Raw genomic sequence first — 24587 nt, 5'->3', positions numbered from 1 at the left:
GGGTCAGTGTGGGACACTGCAAACAACGTGGGGTGGAGAGGGGACAGCGAGAAGACAGCATGGGGTCAGGGGGGGACAGCATGGGAACCACATGGAGTAAGTGTGGTGACAGCATGAGGACAGCGTGTGGGAAGTGTGTGATCAGTGTGGGGTCAGTGTGTGGACAGTGTGTTGTCAGTGTGAAGACAGCGTGGGGGAGCATGTAGTCAGAGTGGGGATGACATGGGGACAACGTGGGGATAGCATGAGGTCAGCATGGGGTAAGTGTGGGCACTGCGTGGGGTCAGTATGGAAACAGCGCGGGGTCAGCGAGGGGTCAGTGTGGGTATGGTGTCGGGACATGTGGACAACATGAGAAAAACATGGGAATGGCATGTGGACACCATAGGAACGGCATGGGAACATCATAGGGATGTCGAGGGGGCAGCGTAGGGACGGCAGGCCCACCTTGAAGAGGGTGACCGTGGCGCTGTAGCACACGCTGAGCAGGAAGAGGGTGATGAAGATGGAGATGGTGGTCCACAGCCCGTCCAGCTCCCCATCCTGCGCCTCCGCACAGCTCTCATCCAGGAGCACCTCTGGACAGGGAGGGGGAGGTCAGTGCTGGTGGCTGTGGGGCTGGTGTGGGGCTGGTGGGGCCTGGGACTCTCTGTGACAGGGTGGCAGGCACCGGGCTGGGCCAGAGGTGCCCAGTTTCCTCTTCCTCCACCTCAGGCCCCAGGTCTCAACTTGCCCTGGGGGCGCCCTCTCCTCTCTGCTGCTCACACTGGGCTGTGTGGATGAGGTGGCCCTGCAGTCCAGTCTGCTCTGTAGTCCACTCAGCCCTCTGTCTCCCCTGAGGGGTCAGAGGATGGGCGTGGCCCCTGCCTCAGGAAGGGTCTGCGCCAGGTCAGTGTTGTGAGTAGACAAGTAGAAGGCCTGGAGGGCTGCTCTGAGTGCAGTGGGTAGGATTTCTGCAGATCACAGAGGGCGCAGTGTTGTCTGAGCTGGTCAGAGTGTGGATGAGCTGTTGTGTAGGTCCTGGGGCATTCGAGGGAGTGGGGCCTGGCTGGTGCCCTCAGTGGGGTTCACAGGACTTGCTCTGTTGTCTGGCCGTGGTCTGTGCAGGGTGCCTGGTGGGAGCCCCAGAGTAAAGGCCTGTGTGCATGTGCATGTGTGCACACATATGTGCATGTGTGGTGGTAAGGTGACCGTGTGAGCTGGCGCTGGTCAGTGGGAGAGACTCATTTTCAGTGGATCTGGGCTCAGCATCCCTGAGGACCCCTGGATAGTCCCTCCCCTGGGACCCCAGGAGACCAGCCTCTGACTCTTTAGGGTAATAGCATGAGTGTCCCCCTGAACAGGGAGGCCTCGCCCCAGGCAGGGCAAGACTGGCAGAGCTCTCTACCCTGGGGGGAGGGTGGGAGGTCAGTTCTCTGGGGCAAGATGAGCCTGTCCCCACAGCTCCATGGGGCAGGTCTCCCCCTGTGTGGGCCCAGGGCCACCTCATAGAGCCCAGGAGAGGAGTAGTGAACAGGGAGCCCTGGACAGAGGCTGCACTGTCCCAGTGCGTAGGCTCATGCAGAGGCAGAAACCCTGGGCCCTCGCGTCTCTGAGGGGCTCTGGAGGGCCCTCACCTGTGCCCTGTCCGCTCCTCCTGTGAGAGCAGGTGCTGGCCGGGGACTGTGGAGGAGTGGCCTCCAGTGGTGAAACCCCGCCTCCTGTCTCAGGTGCCTACAGACCTGGAGGCTTGGGTCCTTCCCCAGTGGGCCCACCTCTGTCCCCTTCATGGTGACAACCCGCCGCAGAGCCTGGACTGGGCTCTGCCTCAGAAAGAACCGTGACAGTGTGGCAGGGTCCCAGGGCAGCGCTGGGTGCTTTATTTAATGCTGAGCCTGGGGTGTGTACATGGGATGGGGGTCGCTGGGTCCGGGCATGCTGCTCATTTACCCGAAGTCTGGGAGATGGGCTTCTGGGTGTAGTGACTATGCAGAGCCTCGTGCATCACCGCACACGCGAAGACCTGTCCCTGTTGCCACCTGGATTTGTCCACGGAGAGCTTGCTGTACACGAAGAAGGACCCATCCTTGTCCTTCCGTGGCGGGGTCGTGATGTACTTGGACTCCGGCTCTGGCTGTTCATTTTGCCTCCACTCCACATTGATGTCTGGCGGGTAGAAGTCTTTGACCAGGCAGGTCACACTAATGGTGTTCTTGGACAGCTCGTCCGGGTGTGGGGCCAGGGTGTACACCTGTGGCACCTTGAGTGTTCCTGTGGGATGGGGTCAACACAGATGGTCACTGCTAGGTCAGGGGCTGGCCCTCTCGAACCCGCACCTCACCTTGCTGCTGCCCCCACCTTTGGGCTTGTGGATGGTCCTCTCGATGGGGGCTGGGACAGAGTTGCTCTTGACCTTGCACTTGAACTCCTTGCCCTTCAGCCAGTCCTGGTGCATGATGGGGTATTCATCTTCCACTTGGTAGGTGCTGTTGAACTGCAACACCTTCGGCTTCTTCTTTAATGTTTTCTGCAGTTTGTTATCCATGTACCAGGTGAACTCTACTTCGAGGTCATCTGAGGGCACGTCTAACACCACACATGTGACCTTTGGCGTCAGGGTGATCATCAGGACGTCTTTGGGTTGTGGGGGAAAGAGGAAGACAGAAGGTGCTCCCGGGGGGTCAACGGCTGGTGTAAAAGACACAGAGGCCGGGGGTCAGCACCTACATGGGCCTACCCAGGACACCCATCCCCCTGAGGGCCACTCCTGGGCTCGGACCACCTCTTTGAGGTGGCTGACTCACGTGGGCATTTGCAAGATGGTTCAGGATTTCCAATGGGCACTGCAGAGAGAACACATTGAGGGTTACTGGGGCCTGGGTGTAGTTACTAAGCCCTCGGGGTGAGCTTAGGTCAGAGCTAGGGATAAGCAGGTCTCAGAGCATCATCTGCTTCTGGGGCCCCTGAGGCTTGGGAAGGTGTGTCCAGCCTGTGCCCATCTGGAGCCTGGTGGAAATGCCCAGACGACCCCTCCCCAAGATTGGGGACCTTCAAGATGGGGAGACCATCAGGGCCTCACCCACAGCCTTGGGGCAGCCATCCCTGCTCCATGGCCTGTCCAGGCAGGAGGCCCCCCTGGCCTGTCTCCCATAGATGTCCCCCAGTGGCTGGGTTCTCACCATCCTTGTTCACTTTGGTGCTGCTGGCCGGGTGGTCTACGTTGCAGGTGTACGTCTGACTGGACGCGCTGCTGGAAGGCACTGTCACCATGCTGCTCAGAGAGTAGAGCCCCGAGGACTGCAGAATGGATGGGAAGGTGTGCACATCGCTGGTCAGGGCGCCCGAGTTCCAGGACACAGTCACCGGCTCGGGGAAGTAACCGGAGACCAGGCAGGCCAGAGACAACGTGGAGTCGGATGTGGCCCCACAGCGGGGGGACAGCGGGAAGACCTTTGGGGCCGTGGTGGAGGCTGCAAGAGAGGAGGGCGTATGACTGCCAGGGCCTCAGCCCCAGAGGTCCCTGCAGGGTGTCAAGAGCCCAGGCCTGGGACAGGGCCCAGGCCAGAGCCCAGGGCCTATGATCTGCAGAGCAGCCACCGTGTGTGTTTCTGCCACCAAGGTCTTGTGCCTCTGTGGTCGCTGGCGCTGGACTCACCAGCTCAGCTAGTGCTGTGTGGCCTCCTGGACACCAGTCCCCCAAGCACCACAGAATTCACAGCCCCCTTGTCCTCACAGAGTCCTCTGTCCTCTGAACCGTGGCTTATCCTTCTGGCTGGCTCTTGCGGTCAGTCCCCTGTACTACTGTCCTGCCTGCCCCCTAACCCTGCCCAGGGCATGGAGTCTCTTCCTTGTGGTGGGGCTCTGCCTGTGTTCCACTGCCAACCCTGAAACCAGAGCCCCTGTCACGCTGGTTTTCTGCCCCTCTGGGCGAGGTGCACAGCCAAGGCAGTGACCTGGTTCCCGTCCCCATCCCGGACGCTCTCCCAGTCCTGGATCCTGTCCACAGGAGATGCCCTTGTCCCTGCAGTCCCCAGCACAGGCTCCTAAGTCTGTGGCCCTGGATCCACCAGCCTCCCCCAGTGCTCTGTGTCCTGCTAAGCTCACGTATGCCCTTGGCCACCCATCTCTTGCTTGGTCTTCGTCTTTCCTGAGTGCGGCCAAATCCTCAGCATGGCTGGGAGCCAGGTATTGACCTCAGCACCCCTCATCTGTGTGGTGCAAGTGGTCCAGATACCAGGGTGGTAGGGTGAAGCCCCACCCCACAGCCAGGCCTGGCCCACCATCCTGGTCCCATCAGCCCAACCCGGGGCTCTGCCCCTCGGTCCCCTCTCCTCTTCCACCCCCATCCTGGGCCAGAAGCCCTGCCTCAGGCCCTGAGTGGACCTTGCTGAGTCCTACTAAAGGGTCCGTGGTGCTGTGCCCCCCACCACGTTGCCCCAGCTCCCTGCAACAAGACTTGTGCCTCTGGGACAGGAACGGTGGCTCACCTGTCTCCTCAGGTCCTCCGTTGTCTCTTCCTCTCTGAGTCTTTCCTGCCCAGGAGCCGCTGTGTAACCCCCTTTCTGACCATCAGGCTTACCTGGCCCTGTAGCTTGCTCTCTGCTCCTTCCCAGCTCAGCCTCCACCTCCTCCAGGATTCCTTTGCACTCAGGCCCTGCCCTGGTCCCCAGAGCTCCTGGGCTCCCCACTGCCCCTCTTGCCCTCCCAGCCCACTGGTGTCAGCTCTGCCTGCTGTCTGGAGTTCCTGGGCCTGGAGCCGCTCCCTCTCAGGGTCCTGCTGGCTCCCCTCCTCCCAGCTGCTACCCCACAGCCTCCCCTGCCCTGTCCCTCTTCCTGGACCCACACAGGAACTCAGGCCTCTTTTCCATCAGTCTCTTGTCCCTGACCATCTGAGACCCAAGTTCTGCCAACTCAGACATCATCCCTCCTTTCCCAGGGGCTCCTGCTTTCTGTCCCCAGGGGCCCTCTGCATGAACAGCAGAGCCTTCACCTTGAGCACCTGCAGGACTCCAGATCTTGTTTCTGGCCCAGCCGCAGGCCTCCTGCACTCAGAACCTCTGCTCAACATATAGCTGCCGTGTCTAGGCTGACAGCGAATGAGCAAGTGCCCACACTTCATCTCTGGAGCCCAAGAACAGTAGTGCCCCACGACTACTGCCCTGAGATCTCTGTCTGCTGACCTGCTCACCACAGTCTCTTTTTACTCAGTGACCTGGGCCAGCTCCTTGCCCTGTCTCCTGACCTGCTCACCTGTCTACCTCTGCCACCTCCCCTAGAGCTCCCAGAACAGCTCTGGGCCTTCCCACCTACCCTTGCTCACTTCATAGTCTGTCAGCTCCCTTAGAGCTCCTGGAGCACATCCCTGCCCTCCAACCAGCCCCTGCTCACCTGCATAGCTCTGCCAGCTCCCCTAGACCTCCTGTGTAGCTTCCTGGCCTTTCACGGGCCCCTGCTCACTGCATAGGTCTGCCAGCTCCCCTAGAGCTCCTGGATCACCTCCCTGTCCTCCGACTGGCCCTTGCTCACCTACGAAGCTATGTCAGCTCCCCTATAGCTATGCCAGCTCCCCTAGAGCTCCTGGAGCACCTTCCTGCCCTCCGACTGGCCCCTGCTCACCTGCATAGCTCCGCCAGCTCCCCAGAGCTCCTGGGCAGCTTCTTGCCCTCCCACCAGCCCTGTCTCACTACATCACTCTTCCAGCTCCCCTAGAGCTCCTGGATCACCTCCCTGACCTCCGACTGGCCCCTGCTCACCTGCAAAGCTCTGCCAACTCCCTTAGAATTCCTGGGGAAGCTCTGGCTCTCCCAGGGGCCCCTGCTCACCTGTAAAGCTCTGCCAACTCCCTTAGAGCTCCTGAGGCAACTTCCTGACCTCCCACTCTTCCCTGCTCACCTGAAAAGCTATGCCAACAACCCCAGAGGCCCTGGGGCAGCTATGGCTCTCCCACTGGCCCTTGTTCACCGTCAAAGCTCTTCCAGCTCCCGTAGAGCTCCTGTAGCACTTCCCTACCCTCCCACCTGTCCCTGCTCACCTGAAGCTGTCCTGACTTGGTCCCTAGCCTGCTGGGCTCCAGCAACTTCTTGCCCCTCTTCTCTAGGATCCCATTTCCCACAGGTGTGTGTTCTCCACCCAGGCTGCCGTGTCCCCCACAGCTCCTGCTGGGCCCCCAGGAAATCGCAGAGCCCTCAGCCCTTTTCTGCTCCACTCCTGATCTCATTTTTCTTGGGTGGGCACTGACCCCTGCCCACCCTCTCTCGGGCAGGCTCTGTCCACACAGCCTCTGCCCTGCCCCTGCTTTCCCGGAGGAGCTCACCCGCTCTGCTACCCCTCACCCCTAGAACCTTCTAGTTGCTCCTTCTATTTGCAAGTAAGCTGCCCTGTGCCAGAAACCTGACCCCAGAACCCAGCTCCTGTCCCCTGTCTGCCACCCATGAGTCTGTCTGCTGAGCCTGTGAGCCCACACACACCACTACTGCTGTGCCCCTGACCCCTCCTCTCCTGTGCACAGGGTCCTGGCCTCCTGCTCTGATCTTGCCCATTGTCCTGAAGAGAACCCTTGGGAGCCCTGGGGTCTTCATCCTCCCCGAGCTGAGCCAGCCTCCTTCCTGTCTCCTGGACTCAGACCCACTGCACACCTTGGAGCAGCCCTGCAGTGTTGGCTCCAGCCTGGCCGGTGCCCTGCCCACTGGCCACTTGCATCCCTCGCTCTTCCCTCCAGCTCCTCACGGTTGTCTTGCCCCGGCCCACAGTCCAGCCGGCCTCTGTAGACCTCTGGTGCGCCCAGCTCTGTGGGTGAGAAGTCCTTGCCTGCTTCGTGTGCTCAATGGGGCCATCGGATGAGACCACCTGCATTTCCTGCTGCTTCAGCTGCTCCTCTGGTTCTTTGGGGTCTCCAAGGTGTGATCTGCCCTCAGCTCCTGTGGCTAGTTCTGCTGCCCCCCAACCTCCCTCTGTCCTGCTCTGGAGAGACCCCACTCACAAAGAGTGGGGCAGTGGAGGCAGTGCCCCTGCCCTGCTGGCTCCACACTGGGCCCTGGGGCTCCTTGTGGCTGTGCTCTGTGCCCACTGCCCTGTAACCCAGGAGCTGGGGGTGGCTGAGCCTTGAGGTGCATCTTGCCCTACCCCAGCCCCACAAGGACTAAGAATTGGATTGAAACCAGCCACACAGCTTGCTTCCTGAGCTTCCCTTTTTTGGGGGTAGTTTTTGTTAAAGGGGCCTGGGGGAATCCAGAAGTGGCTGAGGTCACCTCAATGGGGTGTGCGGGGGTGGGGAGAGGCTGCCACCAGGACCCAGGGGACAGTGTGGGAAGCTGGCTGTCACACACTCTGCCCCCATGGGTTGGCTTCCCCTGGGCCCTCTGGTGCCCCTGTCTCGGGGACAGCTCTCTCTCTGCACCCCTCCCTCGAGTGCAATGTGGGCATAGGCCATACTGATCACCATCTGGAGCCCAATCCTGGCTCATCCCATCTATGCACTAAGGGGATTCCCAGGGGCCTGCTGTATCCCTGGGTCCCTTACTCTCCCCTCCTTCCCTCTGCCTCCATCCATGGCTTGATCACAGACCAAAAGATGGTGCTGACCCATGGTCAGGGGAGGGGGCTGTCCTTTAGAGGACCGACGGAAGTCTGATGCATGAGGACAGAGTTCATGGTGGTCACTGGCCTCAAAAATGCCCCTCTGGCTTAGACATTGAGCAGCCCCTGCCCTGCCCTGAGGACTCAGGCCCTGCACCAGGGGCTTAGGTCCTCAGTGTCTGTGTCACTGCCACATGCAGCTTGGCTTTCCTGTAAGTTCAAGGTTTAGCTTTGGACTGGGAGGCACCAGAGCCCCATTCCTGATATGCCAGGAGCCAGGAGGGCTATGGGGGCGGGGCCAGGAACGGTCCCTTCCATGCAGTCAGTGGGCAGAATTTATGCCTTTTGGTCGCAGAGCAGAGTCCAGCACAACAGGAAGGGAACATTGTCTGTGATGTAAGAGAGAAGGAGCCCCTCTTACACATGGTTTGCAGGGCCCAGCACCATTGGTCCGCGGGGCCCCCATCCACCTGCCAAGAGTCCTCCAGGCCCCTTCGTGGGCCTGCCATCCAGTCTTCACACCACATCCCATGATTTGGGGTTTCTCACTTTCCAGCCCCAGATCCTGGTCCAGTGGAGCACAGGAGCCTCAGCCAGGGGCTTGGAGGCTCTGCATAGAGCCCTTCACCAGAGACAGTGGCTCCACACTTCTCTCTGGGGCACAGCGCCTAGGACCTGAGGCCCAGGAGAAGCCACGCCTCCGGAGGTCCTGCCCTCAGAGGTCCATGGTGGGCCTTATGCAGCTCCCTCCCTAGAAGTGGCCATGAAGCCCATGGGCTCCAGGTGATGGGGAACTGACCCCACCTCTGCATGGGGCAGGGCAACGTGCAGTAGGAGCCCATGGGCCACTTGACAAAATGCCATGGGCTACAGCCTTTGTCCCTCACCAAGCCAAACTCATCATAAATCTGCTCCATCTGCCTGTCTTCTGCCCCATGGTGCCCAGTCTGCCCCAGGCTCCTGTCTAGCCAGTCACAACAAAGCGATGCAAGCTGTGAGCATTGCTTATGTCTGCCTGAGAAGCACAATGATCTACATATCTGGCCTCTGACCACATTGCTGACTTTGGCAAAACCGAGGGAGTATCCAGGCTGGTGGCTTTTGCCTGTCAAATTCACTACCACCTGAAAGCTCAGATTTCTGGCAGATTGCAAACCAGCTGCTGCTGGCCACTCATGCAGTCCCAATGTTGCTTGTCCCAGTGATGGGGGTAGTGTCAGGAAGATCCATCTCTGGGGTCATCTGAGGACATTGGCACAAGCGCTGGCACCCAGATTCAGGTGTGGCGGCTGCTGTGGCAGGTGAGGGAATGAAGGTGGGGCCAGGGTGTTCCACATGCTGGGCTTGGTCAGACCCCGGGCACAAGCTCTCCCCAGTTCCCATGGCCCATCCTTCCCAGGGAAATCCTCTCACATGAGAAGGCTGGCAAGACAGTTGTCCTGGGGGTCAGGCCTTGCTCACGGCCACAGTGGACCTGAACCTGGCTCTCAGAGATTGGGCAAAAGACATGCTTTGAAGGCTTTCAAAATAGGTCCCTTCCCTAGGCCTTGTCCCCACCTGGGTTCTCAGGGCTGACTTGGCCATCCCTGGGTCCATGGCTGTGACAGAGGGCAGCCTACTCCATGCCCTGCTCTGTCCCACCTGGGACACCAACCAGTGTCACCTCTGTCTCTGCTTGTGTCCAGGTTTTGGGGGCCTGTATGTATCTGTGACTGTGAGCTATTGTCAGGACCTCACGTCTGCTCAGACACTGTGGACATGAAGACAGAGGAAACAGAAACAACAAAGGCTGCTGCTGCTCAGGGTCCCCGCAGCTGGGAGTCAGAGTCCAGCCCTGCACTTGTCAGAGGCGGGGCAGGCAGGAGAGACGGGAGCCTGGTACTTTCACTATGTGTAGGTATGTTGTCACTACATACATATATCGCGTACGTGCATATAACACACAATACCATTTAGGTTGTGCTAAAGCTGATTCTTCTTTCTGTCAGAGGTTATAAAATTCCTCTCTTGCTATTGTTCAGTTGTTTGTTCCAGGTGATTCCTCCACAAATAGATGAAATTCCAGATTGGTCCTGGGAGGAAGTCAGTGTGACTTCCACTCACTCCTCTGCCATCTTGATTCTTTAATTATTGTTTATACTGTTACAGTTGTCCAAATTTTTCCCCTTTGCCCCCTCTGCCAAGCCCACCCCTACTCTCAGAATCAATGCACTCACTGTTGTCCCTGGATCCTTCATATATGTTCCTTGACTAATCTCTTTACCTTCTTTCAATCAGTTCCCCTCTCCCCTTCCCTCTTACAGCTATCAATCTGTTCCACAATTCTATGCCTGTGGTTCTATTTTGCTCCTTGGTTTACTTTGTTCCTTAGGTTCCTCTTGTAGGTGAGATAATATTGTTTTATCTTTCACGTCCTGGCTTATTTGACTTAGTATAGTGGTCTCCCGTTCTATCCATTCTGCCCTAAGGGGTAGGAGAGCTTTTCTTTCTGCTTCATAGTATTCCATCGTGTAAATATACTACAGTTTTTTGATCCACTCATTTACTTATGGGCACTTAGGTTGCTTCCAGCACTTGGCTATTATAAATAACACTGCTATGAACATTGGGGTATATGGGTTCTTGGAATTGGTGTTTCAAGATTCTTAAGGTATATTTCCAGCAGTGGAATCATGGGGTCAAAATACAGTTCCATTTTTAGTTTTCTGAGGAAATTCCATCCTGTTTTCCACAGTGGTGGCACCAGTCTGCATTCCCACCAACAGTGCACTAGGTTTCCCTTTTCTCCACAGCCTCAGCAGCACTTGTTGTTTGTTGATTTGTTTGTGATGGCCATTCTGACTGGTGTGAGGTGTTACCACATTTTTGTTTTTAATTTTCATCTATCTGATGGCTAGTGATGTTGAGCATGCTTTCATAGGTCTATGGGTCCCTTGTGTGTCCTCTTTGGAGAAGTGTCTTTTCAGGCCCCGTGACCATTTGTAAATTGGATTGTTTTGTCTTTATGGTTTTATTGTATGAGTTCTTTTTATATTTTGGAGATCAAACCCTTGTCCAATGTATTGTTGGCAAATATATTCTCCTATACAGCCTGTTCCCTTTTCATTTTGTTGATGTTTTCTTTAGCCATGTAGAATTTTTTTAATTTGATGTAATCATATTTGTTTATTTTTCTTTTATTTTTCTTGTCCAAGAGAATACATCAGCAACGGTATTGCTACATGAAATATCTGAAATTTTACTGCCTCTGTTTCTCTCTAGGACTTTTATGGTATCACAAGTTATATTTGTCTTTTCTCAATTTTAATGTTTTAGTCATTTTTATTGTTATTCTACTACTGTTATCCCAATTTTCCCCCTTTTGCTCTCCTCTGCCCATCCCCCATAGCTTCCATATTTAATTACTACAATGTTGTCCATGTCCACAGGTCATTCATACATGTTCTTTATCTAGTCCCTTCCCCTTCTTTCCACCTTTATCACTCTCCTCTCTCCCCTCTGGTCACTTTCATTCTGTTCTATGGTTACATGCCAATGGTCCTATTTTCTTCATTAGTTTATTTTGTTCATTAGATTCCTCTTATGGGTGAGAACTATGGTATTTGTCTTTCACTGCCTGCCTTATCTCACTTAGCATAACAATCTTTAGTTCTAGCCATGCTGTTACAAATTGTAGGAGCTCATCCTTTATTTCTTCTATGTAGTGGTCCATTTTGTAAATGTACTTGCGATCCTTCCAATTTTTTTCTTGTTTCTCAAAATTGCTGAGGCTATTCAGTCTTTTATGGTTCCATATAAATTTTTGAAATATTTGCTCTAGATCTATGAAATATATCATTGGTAATTTGAGTAGGAGTTGCATTAAAACTACAGATTGCTTTGGGTAGTGTGTACATTTTAATGATGTTAATTCTTTCAATCTATGAATATGGTATATGTTTCCACTTATTTGTATCTTCCTCAATTTCTTTCTTCAGTGTTCTATAGTTTTCCAAGTCCAGGTTTTTTTTCCTCCTTGGTTAAATTTATTCTTATGAATGTTTGTTTTTCTTGTTGCTATAGTAAGTGTGATTTTTCCCTAGTTTCTCTTTCTGATGGTTTATTATTGGTGTACAAAAATGCCATCAATTTCTGATATTGACTTTGAATCTTGTTACCTTGTCAAATTCAATTATTAGGTTGAGTAGTCTTCTGGTGTACTTTACAGTTTTGTTTTTCTTTTAATGTACACTATCATGTCATTTGCATATGACAGTTTTACTTCCTCCTTTCCAACTAGGATAATTTTTATTTGTTCTTGTCTAATCACTATGGCTAGAATCTCAGTACTGTGTTGAATAAGAGTGGTGAAAGCAGACACCCTGTCTTGTTCTTGTCTTAATGGAAAAGCTTTCAGTTTTTGCCCACTGAGTATGATGCTGGCAGTAAGTTATTCATATACGACCTTTATTAAGTTGAGATATGTTCCTTCTATTCCTACTTTGCTGAATGTTTTTATCATAAGTGGGTGCTGGATTTTATCAAATGCTTTTCAGTATCTATTGATATGATCTTGTGATTTTTGTCCTTTATTTTGTTTATGTGATGTATTATGTTTATTGATTTGTGAATATTTTATCCTCCTTATGTTCCTAGGGTGAATCTCCCTTGATCATGGTGTATAATATTTTTAATGTATCTCTGAATCCAGATTGCCTGAGGATATTTTGCTGAGGATTTTACATCTATGTTCATCTGATATATTGGCTTGTAGTTGTTGTTGTTGTTGTTGTTGTTGTTGTTTGGTGTGTGTGTGTGTATGTGTGTGTGTGTTTACCTGTTGTTGGAATGAGGACAAAAGTGGTCTAACAAGAGTTTGGGAGTCTTCCCTCTTGGGTTTCTTCGAATGCTTTTAGAAGATAGGTGCTAGTTCTTCTTTGAATGTTTGGTAAGTTTGTTTGTGAAGCTACCAGTCCAAGGTTTTTGTGGGCCAGGAGATTTTTGATCACTGCTTCAATTTTGCTAGTTGTTACTGGTCTCTTCAGGTTTTCTTCTTCCTGACTCAGTTTTAGAAGGCTGTATGTTTCTAGAACATTATCTATTTTACCCAATTACCCAATTCTTGACAAATGGTTGTTCATAGTGTATTATTTCTTTCAATCTTTTGTATTTCTGTGACATCAATTACTACTTCTCTTTCATTTCCAAGTTTATTTATTTGGCCACTTTCTTTGTTTTTTTTTTTTCTTTTGATGAGTCTAGTTAAAGGTTTGTTAAATTTGTTTATCTATTCAAAGAACCAGCTCCTGGATTCATTGATCTTTTGCATTGTTTCTTTCATCTCTGTCACTTAATTCTGCTCCAGTCTTGATTACTTCTCCCCCTTCTAGTAACTCTGGGCTTTGTTCGTTGTTGTTCCTCTAGTTATTTTAGATGTAAGGTCAGGTTGTTTATTTGAGATTTTTCTATCTTCTTTACTGAAGCCTGTATTGCTATGAACTTTCCTGTCAGGACTGCCTTTGCTGTGTCCCATAGGCTTTGGGCTGTTGGGTGTTCATTGTCACAATCTTAACTATGGACTTTAGTTAATGTTATAAACACACTTGTTATAAGTACTGATGTAATATATTAAAAATAGATAAAGGAAGGAGGCAAGGTGGTAGAGGAGTGAATGGAAGTCACACTGACTTCTTCCAAGGACAAGTTGTAAGTAGAATTACAACCAAATTGTGGAGAATTCACCTGGAACAACCAACTGAAAAATAACAAGAGAGGAGCCTTATAAGTTTGGACAGACAGAAGAATCAGCTGTTGCACATCACTGGTAAGGAGTGCAATAGAGACTCGAGAAAGTGGGCTGGGTGTACATGGGTGGCAGTGTCAGAGGAATATTTAAATGGACAGTTCTATCCTCATGAAAAGAGTGAGGTATGAACCATAATCAGGGATCTCCAGCCTACAGCAGCAGAGCCCAAAAAGTACACAGATAACAGATAGCTGCTAAAAACAGCAGTGTTGCTCTCTGCCAGAGATGAGCAGCTTGAGACAAAAAGAGCCATTTGAAGGGCCAGTTCATAGATTTTTGTTTGTAGCCACTTACCTTGGACTTCAGCTAAGGCAGGGGCAGAGTGGGCTGGAGACGCCTGAGGAGAGACTAGAGATGGAGGCTTTGGGGAGAGAACTGAGAGAGTAACTGGTGTGATCCCGGTGCTGAGTCATCCCCCAGAGGGCAGTAGCCACCTTTATCAGGCAGACCATTCCCCTGAGTGGCAGCAACATGAGAGGAAACAATAGGCCTGACCCAGGAGGATCTCTGCTCTGGAATGTAGTGACCAAGCTTGACAGTTGAGTACAGAGTGGCAGCCAGATAGTAGATCCCTGGTTAAAAGGGGTGAAGAGTAATCTATAGACACTTGAGGAGAGACTGGAGATGGAGGCTTTGGGGAGAGAAATAAGAAAGTATCTGATGGGATTTTGGTGCTGACTCCTCTCCCAAATGGCAGCCATCTTGCTCAGGCAGACCACTCCTATAAGAGACAGCAGCTTGAGAAGGCACAATAGCCCTGCCCCCAGGAAGGACTCTGCCCTGTCCCTGTGGTGCCACAGTATGACTGAGGAATACAGAGTAATTAGATTAACAACTGAATGAGACAACCACAGATAGTAGATTCCTGGAAGTTCCGAACAGATTACCTAAGATCAGACGGGGTCTATACCTGACATCAACAGAAGCAGGTACAGAAAGAAAAAAAAACAGTAGTAAATACTAGAGGCTACCCAGTTGAAAACTACTGTGGTTTTTCCCATGACTTGTGATATTTTCTTTACTACATAGCTTTTTAAAATTCATTTGGGCCCATCAAGTTTGTGCATAGTAAGTCATTAGATCCCATACCAATAGTTTATTTCTCTCCTTTATTGTAATAGTCTTACTCTCTTTACAACTTTAATAATAATGGTTCATTTTCTGTTTATACTGGGATTTCAGGGGAGAGTTGTTTTTGCTCATTTATTTTCCTGGTATTTGTTTTTTTTTTTTTTTTTTTCAGGCAGCACCCGCACAAAAACACACAAGACGTGGTGGGAAAAGTGACCCTCAGTCAAACAGCTTTAGGGCAAGACCTACTAAAGAATGATCAAACAATAGTCAAAACCCAGTTACTTCATGAGAGTGAACATAAATGACATAAAATACCTCAAAAGAACAGCAAGATCAGGATATCAAGGAGACTGAACCACTGAACCTCAGGTATCCTACCATAGAAGTTCACACCAGGAAGTTAAAACAGATCAATTTAAGAAGCACAAGCAGAATTTCGAGATGATGGAGGAGTGATGGTAGATCACATAGCACTCCTCCAAAGACCAATCTGGAATTACAACTAAATTGTGGAGAAATCACCTGGAAAACAACTGAACAATAGTGAGAGAGGAACCTTAAAACCTTGGACAGACAGAGGAATCGACTTTAGCACAGCCTAACTGGTAAGGAGTGCAGTAGAGATTTGAGAAGCCAGGATGCGCGCTCATGGGTGGCAGTGGCACAGGGATATTGAAGTGGCTAGTTAGATTCCCCTGAGAGAGCAGGGCCTAAACCATAAGAGGGCATCTGCAGCCTACAGCACCAGAGGCCAAAAAGCACATGAACAACAGTCAGCTGTGGAAAAGCATAGGGTCGCTCTCTACCAGAGAAGGATGTCTTGAGACACAAAGAGCTGTTTAAAGGGCTAAGGTATAAATTTGTAGTGGCAGCCACTTATCCATGGCTCCAGCAAAGGCGGGAGCAGAGTGGGCTGGAGTCACCTGAGGAGAGACTGGGGAAGGAGGCTTTGGGGAAAGAACTGAGAAAGTGGTTGGCACATCCCCAGTGCTTCACACCCCATTCCAGTCTTTCTTGGCCATACCACTTCCCTGAGCAGCAGCAGCATGAAAGCACACAATTGATCTTCCCCTAGGAGGCTCTGCCCTGGCCAGGTGTTGCACAGGCATGAGTGTTGAGTACAGAGTGATAGTAACAGATAGTAATGAGTAGATGGCTAAAGGGGAAGCAGAGTAGTCTGGACTCACTTGAGGAGAGTCTCAATACAGAGGTGTAGTGGAGAAAACTGAGGGAGTAACCGGGGGGGGGGGTCCCAGTGCTGACTCCTCCCTCATATGGAAGAAGCCATTTTGCTCAGACATACTAGTCCCCTGAGTGACACCAAAGTGAAAGGGCATGGTAGCCGTGCCCCCAGGAGACTGGGCCCAGGCCTGGGTGGTGGGAAAGCCCAACTGCTGAATGCGGAGAGGCAGTAAAAACCTGACTGCTGAGGGCAGAGTGTCTAAATTAACAACTAGAGGAGACAGACACAGACATTAGATTTCTGGAAGTCTCTAAAAGACTGCCTAAGGTCAGACGGGGTCAATAGCTGACATCATCAGAGGCAGATCCAGAAAGAAAGAAAAAAACAAGTGGTCTCCTATCTTAGAAATTCACACCACAAAGGCAGGAAGTCAAGACATTAATTTAGGAAACAGAAGCAAAAAAGAAGAGCTTCACACATAATGGAAAGAAAAAGAAATACCTCCCAATGAAGAGAAAGGAGGAATCCTCATAAGGAGAACTAAATTTAATACAGGCAAGTAAGCTATCAGATATTGAGTTCAAAACAACAGTTATAAGGAAGCTTAGTGAGCTCAAAGACAATTACCAAAAATTACAGGGGAAGGATGAGGAACTTATAGCAAACCATATCAGCATGAAAAAAAAAACACATAGAAACTATCTATTAGAGGCACAAGGAAATGAATAATACAATTTCTGAATTGAAGAACTCAGTATAAAGAATCAAAAGCAAGCTGGATGAAACAGAAGATTGAAAACATGAACTGGAGTGTAAGGTAGAAAAAAAGCTCCCAGAAAGACCAAGAAATGGAAAAAAATACTCAAAAAGAATGAAGAGACATTCAGGGAAATGAAGGACTCTTGGAAACGCAATCATATCTATATAATAGGGGTACCAGAAGGATGAGAAGAGAAGGAAGGGATAGAGAACGTGTTTGAAAAAGAAATGATGGAAAACTTCCCTAATTTGAGGACAGAGTAAGTCACACAGGTCCAGGAAGCACAGAAGGTACCATTCAAGAGGAACCCATTGAAACCAACTCCAAGACACATCATAATTAAAATGGCAAATATCAAAGACAAAGAGAGCATCCTAAAGGCAGCAAGGGGAAAACAGGTAGTAACATACAAGGGAGCATTGATGCGGCTAGCAGCTGACTTCTCAACAGAAACAATACAAGCCAGAAGGGAATTGCAAGAAATATTCCAAGAAATGAAAAGAAAGGCCCTGCAGCCAAGACTACTCTACCCAGCAAGGCTGTCAATTAAAATGGAAGGCAAAATAAGGAGATTCCCAGACAAAAGAGGGCTAAAGGAATGCACCTCCACCAAAAGAGCACTACCAGATATGTTAAAGGGACTGGTTTAAGAAGATGAAGAAAAAGAGTGAGAGAGGATCACAGGTACAAAAAGAAAAAAATGAGTAAGTACCTATCAGTCATAACCTTAAGTATAAAGAGATTAACTGCTCGAAACAAAGGACATAGGGTAGCTGAGTGGATAAGAAAACATGACCAGCATATATTCTGACTTCAAAAAAACCACCTCAGAACAAAAGTCCTACAGAGACTGAAAGTTAAGGGATGAAAAAAAATAGTCCAAGGGAATAGACAGAAAAAAAAGCAGGGGTAGCAATACTTATATTAGTCAAAATAGATTTCAAAACAAAGGCCATAAAAAGAGACTCAGAAACACAGTTTATAATACCCAAAGGAAGAATCCATCAAGAAGACATAAACATTGCACCTCTATATGCCCCCAACATGAGCATCCAATATGTAAGAAAAATCCTAGAGGACTTCAAGAATGATATAGACAGTAACACTCTGATATTAGGGGATTTTTAACAACCCATTGTCAAAAATGGATAGATCTTCCAAACAAATCATCAACAAGGATATTGTGAAACTGCATGATTCATTAGGTCAAATGGACTTACCTGACATATCTAGAACCTTTCATTCCAAAAGAAGCAAAATATACATTCTTTTTAAATGCACACGGATCATTTTTCTAAGATGGACCACATTGTAACATGCAAACAAGCCTCAAGAAATTCAGAGAAATTGAAATCTTAATAAACATTATTTCAGACCACAAGGGCTTGAAACTAGAAACCAACATCAAGGAAAAAACTCAAAAAAAAATTCAACATATGCTGACTGAACAGCACCCAATTAAACAATGAATGGGTCAATAGTGAGATAAAAGAAGAAATCAAAAAGTTTCTGGAAACCAATGAAATTGAACATAGAACAGTCTGAACCATATGGAACATGACAAGGCAGTCCTGAGATGGAAGTTCATAGCAATACAGGCCAACCTAAAAAAGATAGAAACATTTCAAATAAACAACCTAACCATAGAGCTTCAAGACCTGGAGAAACAACAACAAACAAAGCCCAGAGCAAGCAGAAGGTAATAATCAAGATCAGAGCAGAATTGAAAGACATAGAGTCTAAAAGAACAATTCAAAGGATCAAGAAAACCAGGAGATGGTTCTTTGAAAATATCAATCAAACAGACATGACTTTAAGCAAACTCATGAAGAATAAAAGAAAGAGGACCCAAACAAATAATATCAGAAATGAAAGAGGAGAAATAACAACTGATACCACAGAAGTACAAAGGATTGCAAAAAATTACTGTGAACAATTATATAACAAGTAATTTGAAAACTTTGATGGGATGGACAAATTTCTAGAAAAATATAACCTTCCAACACTGAGTGGAGAAGAAGAATAAAGCTTGAACAGACCGATAACAGCTGGTGAAACTGAAGCAGTCTTCAAAAAACTCCCAACATACAAAAGCCCTGGAATAGATGGTTTCACAGGAGAATTTTACAAAACATTTAAGGAAGAGCTAAATCCTATCCTTCTCAGACTATTCCAAAAAATCCAAGAAGAGGGAAGACTCCCAAACTATTTTTATGAGGACAGCATCATCCAATTCCCAAAACCAGATAAAGAAATGACCAAGAAAGAAAACTACAGGCAATATCGTTGATGAACATAGACACTAGAATCCTGAACAGAAAATTGGCAAACTGCATCCAGAAATACATTAAAAAGATCATCAACCATGATCAAGTGGGATTTATCCCAGGGATACAAGGATGGTTCAATATTCACAAATCAATAAATGTAATACATTTCATAAACAAAAGGAAAGGCAAAAACCAATTGATCATATCAATAGATGCAGAAAACAAGATTTTCTGCCCATTTATGATAAAAAACACTCAGCAAAGTGGGAGTAAAGGGGGGCATACTTCAGCATATAAAGGCCACATATGAAAAACCTGCAGCCAACCTCATCATACTCAATGGGAAAAAACTACAAGTTTTCCCACTAAGATCAGGAACAAGACAAGGTCGTTCGCTTTCACCACTTCTCTTAACATAGTATTGGAAGTCCTAGCTACAGTGGCCAGACAAGAAAAGGAAATAAAGGGCATTGAAATTGTAAAGGAGTAAGTAAAACTATGATTGTTTGGAGATGACATGATAGTGCCCATAGAACCCCATAAAGTCCACAGAAAAACTACTCGACCTAAAAAGTGAATTTTGAAAAAAAAATAGGATACAAAGTCAATATTCAGAAATCTAAGACACTTCTGTACACAAAACTGAAATATCAGAAGCAGAAATCAGGAAAAAATCCCCTTTGCTATAGCAATAAGAAAAATAAAGTATCTAGGAATAAATTTGACAAAGGAGGCAAAAGACCTGTACTCAGAAAATTATATAACACTGAATAAAAAAAAATGAAGGAAGATATATAAAGGGAAGCATATACCGTGTTCATATACTGAGAAAAATAACATCATCAAAATGTCCATACTACCCAAAGCAATTGATAGATTCAACACAATCCCTATTAAAATACCAATAAAGTATTTCATAGATATAGAACAAATATTTAAAAAATTTATATGGAACCATAAGCTACCTCAAATAGCTGCGGCAATTCTGAGAAAGAAGAACAAAGTAGGAGGGACCACAGTATCTGACATAAAGCTATATTACAAGGCCAATGAAATAAAAACAGTCTGGTACTGGCATAAAAAAAGACCCGTAGATCAATGGAACAGGAAATAAAGCCCCAAAATAATCCCATGTCTCTATAGTCAATTACTATTCGACTAAGTTCCAGAAGTACACAACGGAGTAAAAATAAGGTCTTCAACAAATGGTGTGGGGGCATTTGGACAGCTACATGCAAAATTGAAATTTGACCACTGACTTACAACTTACATGAAAACATAATAAAGATGGATAAAAGTCTTGAATATACGTTCCAACACCCTTAAAGTCCTAGAGGAGAACATAGACAGGACATTCAGATATTCCAGGCGGCAGTATTTTCACCAATATGTCCCCTAGAGCAAGGGACATAAAGGAAAAATTAAACAAATGGGCTTCATCACAATAAGAAGCTTCTGCACAGCTAAAGAAAACATCAACAAAATGAAAAGGGAACCAAATGTATGGGAAAATATATTTGCATATGATACCTTGGACAAGGGTTTGATATCCAAAATATATAAAGAACTCACACGACTCCACTCCAGGAAGAGAAGGAATGCAAGAAAAAAATTGGCAAAGGACCTGAACAGACACTTCTCCAAGGAGGACATACTCAGGACCCTGGAACATGAAAAAATGCTCATCATCACTAGTCATTGAGAAATGCAAATTAAAACCACAATGAGATGTACTTCACACTGGTCAGAATGGCCATGATAGACAAGTCAACAAATATCAGATGCTGGTGAGGATGTGAAGAAAAGGGAACCCTGGTACATTGTTGGTGGGAATGCAGACTGCTGCAACCACTGTGGAAAACAGTGTGGAAATTCCTGAAAAAGCTAAAAATGGAACTATCTTTTGACCTTCTGATTCTACTGCTGGGATTATACCCTAAGAATCCCAAAACAGCAGTTCAAAAGAACCTTTGCACCCCAATGTTCATGGCATCACAATTTACAGTGGCCAAGTGCTCGAAGCAACCTAAGTACCCATCAGTAAATGAGTGGATCCACAAACTCTGGTACATTTAACCAATGGAATACTATGCAGCAGAAAGAAAGACAGAGCTCCTACTCTTCACGACGGTATGGATAGAACTGGAGAGCGTTATGCTAAGTGAAATAAGCCAGGTGGTGAAGGACAAATACCGTGTGATCTCACCTATAAGTAGAACCTAATCATGAAAACAAACAAGCAAGGAAATATAACCAGAAACATTGAAAGAAAATACAAATGGACAGTTTCCAGAGGGAAGGAGGAAGGGAGGTAACTGGGTAAAGAAGGGAAGGGTCGAATCAAAGAACGTGTATAGTGGACCCATGGAAAAGCCAACGTGGGGAAGGATTGATGGCGGGAGGTGGTGGTGGGTGGGATAGGGGAAAGGGGTCGGAGGAAAATGGACACAAACGTATATGAACAATAAAAATAGTATAATAATAGAAAACACTAAAATTATGTCTTTTCAAAAATTCTAGGAGCTAAATCCACAATTTAAAGAGCAGCTACAGTTTAGCGAGTATTTAATATTAAATCAAATATATAAAATAATATTAGAAAAGAAAATATAACAACGTATAGAGGATAATACAAAAATAAACTGTGTTTTGTGTACTCACAACTATAAAACTACTTTCGCCTCACTCTGTATAGGGAAGAGATTTTCCCTACCTACCCAGAAAAGCATTGGAATGAAAATAAAATTTTACGTAGGAAGAAAAATAGGTAAAGATGTGGCTTCTTGAATAGATCTAGATTACACAGAAACTCTCCGTACTGTCTGCTTTCTTTATCTGTAAATCTAAAACTATTAAAAAAACAAGTTTTATTTTTTTTTTTTAAATGAGAAAAAAACCAAAGGCAAACTTGATCGTATGAGGCAAAGCAGGAGCAGCACCAAGGACAGCAGCCTAGCCTGGGAAGGGCTGCGGCAGCACCGTGGACAGCACCCTAAGTCCCTGGGCACTCATGCTGCACTGCGCTATCCACTGTGGAAGAGGCAGCAGCGTGAACACATGATAGACTTAAAGGGGGAGTTTACAGGTTACAAGTGCATTCTGGACCATCGTGCCATGACCTCATGTACCTTAAGGTCACTACGCCCATTTTTGTGTCTAGGAAGAATCCTGCACTGAACGTCCTGCCTGCAGTGGTTTCTGCCACCTGAGTAGCTTTTATAAAGGACTTCCCACAGTCTTACTTTACCTCTAGGACTGAGGATTTCCGTATCCAAAGGAACCTGCATAGCTCTGCCCAACTAGTATGCTTCTATTCTGACCAACCAGAACAGTGCCTTTTGAACTGATCAAGCTTTCAGAATTTAGAGACCTCATTTGCATGAAGATAGACCACTCAGGGACCAAGGTGGGGACTTCTGTCCACATAAGCCAGCTCCCCTCTAGCTCAGAGAGTGAACTTTCCCTTTCTACGAAAGACTGCAGGTTGCATCTCCCTGGTTGAGCTGAAACACCAAAGATGTCTCACTGGAGCCAGAAGAGCAGACTGGCTCAGAGCAGAGCTGTCCAGCTGGATGGGAGCATGCCTCCCGGCACTTCACAGCTGTGCAGCATCAAAGTTCAGTTGTGTTGTACCACACATGTTGGGTGTTCCTTTTTGCATTGAACTGATACCAACAAATTCATTGAACCTTGAATTCTGATATATGTTACTACTTGGATGAACCTTGAGGATCTTATGCTGAGTGAAAAAGCCAGTCACAGAAGGACAAGTACTGTGTGATCCATTTACATTAAATACTTAGAGTAGCTGAATTCATAGACACACAAAGTAAGACGATAGGAGGAGGCAGCAATGGGATATATATATTTTTTTCTTTTCTCCTCTTTTCCCCCCTCCACTCTCCATGCCACCTTCCCCAAGCATTCCGCACCCCCGATAGCTCATGTCCATGGATTTTACATATAAGTTCTTTGGCTTCTCCATTTCCTATACCATTCTTAACCTCCCCCTGTCTATTTTGTACCTATTTATGCTTCTTATTACCTGTACCTTTTCCCCCATTTTCCCCTGCCCCCCCGATCTGCATATCTGTGATTCTATTATTGTTCTAGTTGTTTGCTTAGTTTTCTTTTGTTTAATTTCAGTTGTTAATAATTGTGAATTTGTTGTCATTTTACTGTTCATAGTTTTTAATAGAGCACATATCTAGATTGTGGGTCTGATCCCTGCTCAAGGCATGTAGGAGAGGCAAACAGTTGATGTTTTTCTCTCACGTCGACGTTTCTTTCTCTTTCTCTCTGAAATCAATAAACATATTACTGAGTGAGGATTTAAAACAATTCTGCATGTTGCTATTTCACAAATTCTGGAATGAAGGTGGGGAAACTGCTGCTTGGCGAGGGGGAGATGTGCCTGGGGCAGGAGGACTTTGACAAGGGGGAATGATAGAAGTTTCCACAACACTCAGATGTGTCTGTAGCTCAGTCCACTTTCTCACCTTCTCTGTCTGCTTGGAAACTCAGTGATGCTGTGTGGGAAGCTCATCCTGGGGGGCACTGGCCTCCAATGACAGCTTGGTGTGGGAACCCCAAGTCAAAGGCAGCTCTGGTGAGTCCATCCAGCCCTGGCACTCATGGCCCCATTCCCTCCAGGGGTAGTCCGGTAACAGGCCCTCAGCAGCCTGTCTAGTTTTGTTTCCAGGGACACCCCCCTGCTCCTTCAGGCTCAGATGGAATGGCCCCAGGAACAGCGTTGTCGGTCCCCTGAGCTGCGTACCATGTTGGGTAGTCCTTGATGAAACTCCTCCCAGCATTCATTCCTGTCTTCATCCTTTCCCCTCAGCCTTGGGTGGAATTATTAATTTTTTCAGGATTTCATCTGCGTTCCAGTGTAGTCATCTCAGCTATGCTCCTCTGTTTTATCTCGAGATTATAATATTTAGATATTAGAATGCTCCTCCACCCAATAGCATCAACTGATGATGGTCATTGGCATCAACTTGGTGCCAACAGGAAGTCCCAATTTGAAGTGTAGAGGAAAAAGGAAATTTTATTCAATGCAAAACAGCTCAATTGGGATAGGGGCACAGCTCTAGGGCCTGGCCCCTCCCTGGATGGACAGCTCTGCTCTGCTCCTGGTTGGTCTCCTCTGCTTCGCTCTGCTCTGGTGAGACACCTTCAGTATTTCAGCTCAGCTAGGCAAACGCAGTCTCCCAGGAGCCAGAGGGGAGCATGCATATATATATTCATATTCATATATATATATATAGACATATATGTACACACACACACACACACACACATAATATGTGCTATTACAGTTGTCTTTTTTTCCTCATCTTTATTCCCTTCTGCCCTGCACTCACCGTCCACAAGCATTCCCCCTGCCCCTTAGTTCATGTCCATGGGTCATACATATAAGCTCTTCGGCTTCTCCATTTCCTATACTGTCCTTAACCTCCCCCTGTCTATTTTGTACCTACTATTTATGCTTCTTATTCCCTGTAGCTTTTCCCCCATTTTTCCCCCTCCCTGCTGATCTCCATTTCTATGATTCTCCTCCTGTTTTAGTTGTTTGCTTAATGTGTTTTTACTGTTCATAGTTTTGATCTTCCTCTTCTTCTTTGATAAACCCCTCTAACATTTCATATTCTAAGGACTTAGTAATGATGAACTTTAATTTTATCTTATCTGGGAAGCACTTGATCTGCCCTTTCATTCTAAATGATAGCTTTGCTGGATAACTTTTGCTGGATGTATGCCCTTGCCTTTCATGACTGTGAATGCTTCTTGCCAGCCTCTTCTTGCCTGCGAGGTGTCTTTAGAGAAATCAGCTAATAGTCTTATGGGAACTCCTTTATAGGTAACTGTCTCCTTTTCTCTTTCTCTTTTTAAGATTCTCTCCTTATCTTTTATCTTGGATAATGTAATTATGATGTACTTTGGTGTGTGCTTCTTTGG

At 47.5% G+C, this 24587-nt stretch overlaps 1 gene segment (V, D, J or C); it reads right to left on the bottom strand.

The window, feature by feature from the left end:
* Positions 1–1834: 1834 nt before the first annotated feature.
* LOC129061227 (immunoglobulin heavy constant gamma 2-like) overlaps positions 1835–24587 on the bottom strand; it is a 42259-nt gene continuing 19506 nt past the window's right edge. The window contains 4 exon segments of the C gene segment in view: positions 1835–2250; positions 2338–2667; positions 2784–2822; positions 3159–3449. Of these exon segments, the coding sequence occupies positions 1922–2250; positions 2338–2667; positions 2784–2822; positions 3159–3449 (989 nt within the window).

The sequence above is a fragment of the Pteronotus mesoamericanus genome, unplaced genomic scaffold, assembly GCF_021234165.1.
Source record: "Pteronotus mesoamericanus isolate MK-2021 breed Mesoamerican mustached bat unplaced genomic scaffold, CSHL_Meso_final scaffold_582, whole genome shotgun sequence".
Lineage (NCBI taxonomy): Eukaryota > Metazoa > Chordata > Mammalia > Chiroptera > Mormoopidae > Pteronotus > Pteronotus mesoamericanus.
The sequence above is the reverse complement of the archived record's forward strand: the minus strand, read 5'-3'. Positions and strand labels throughout refer to the sequence as shown.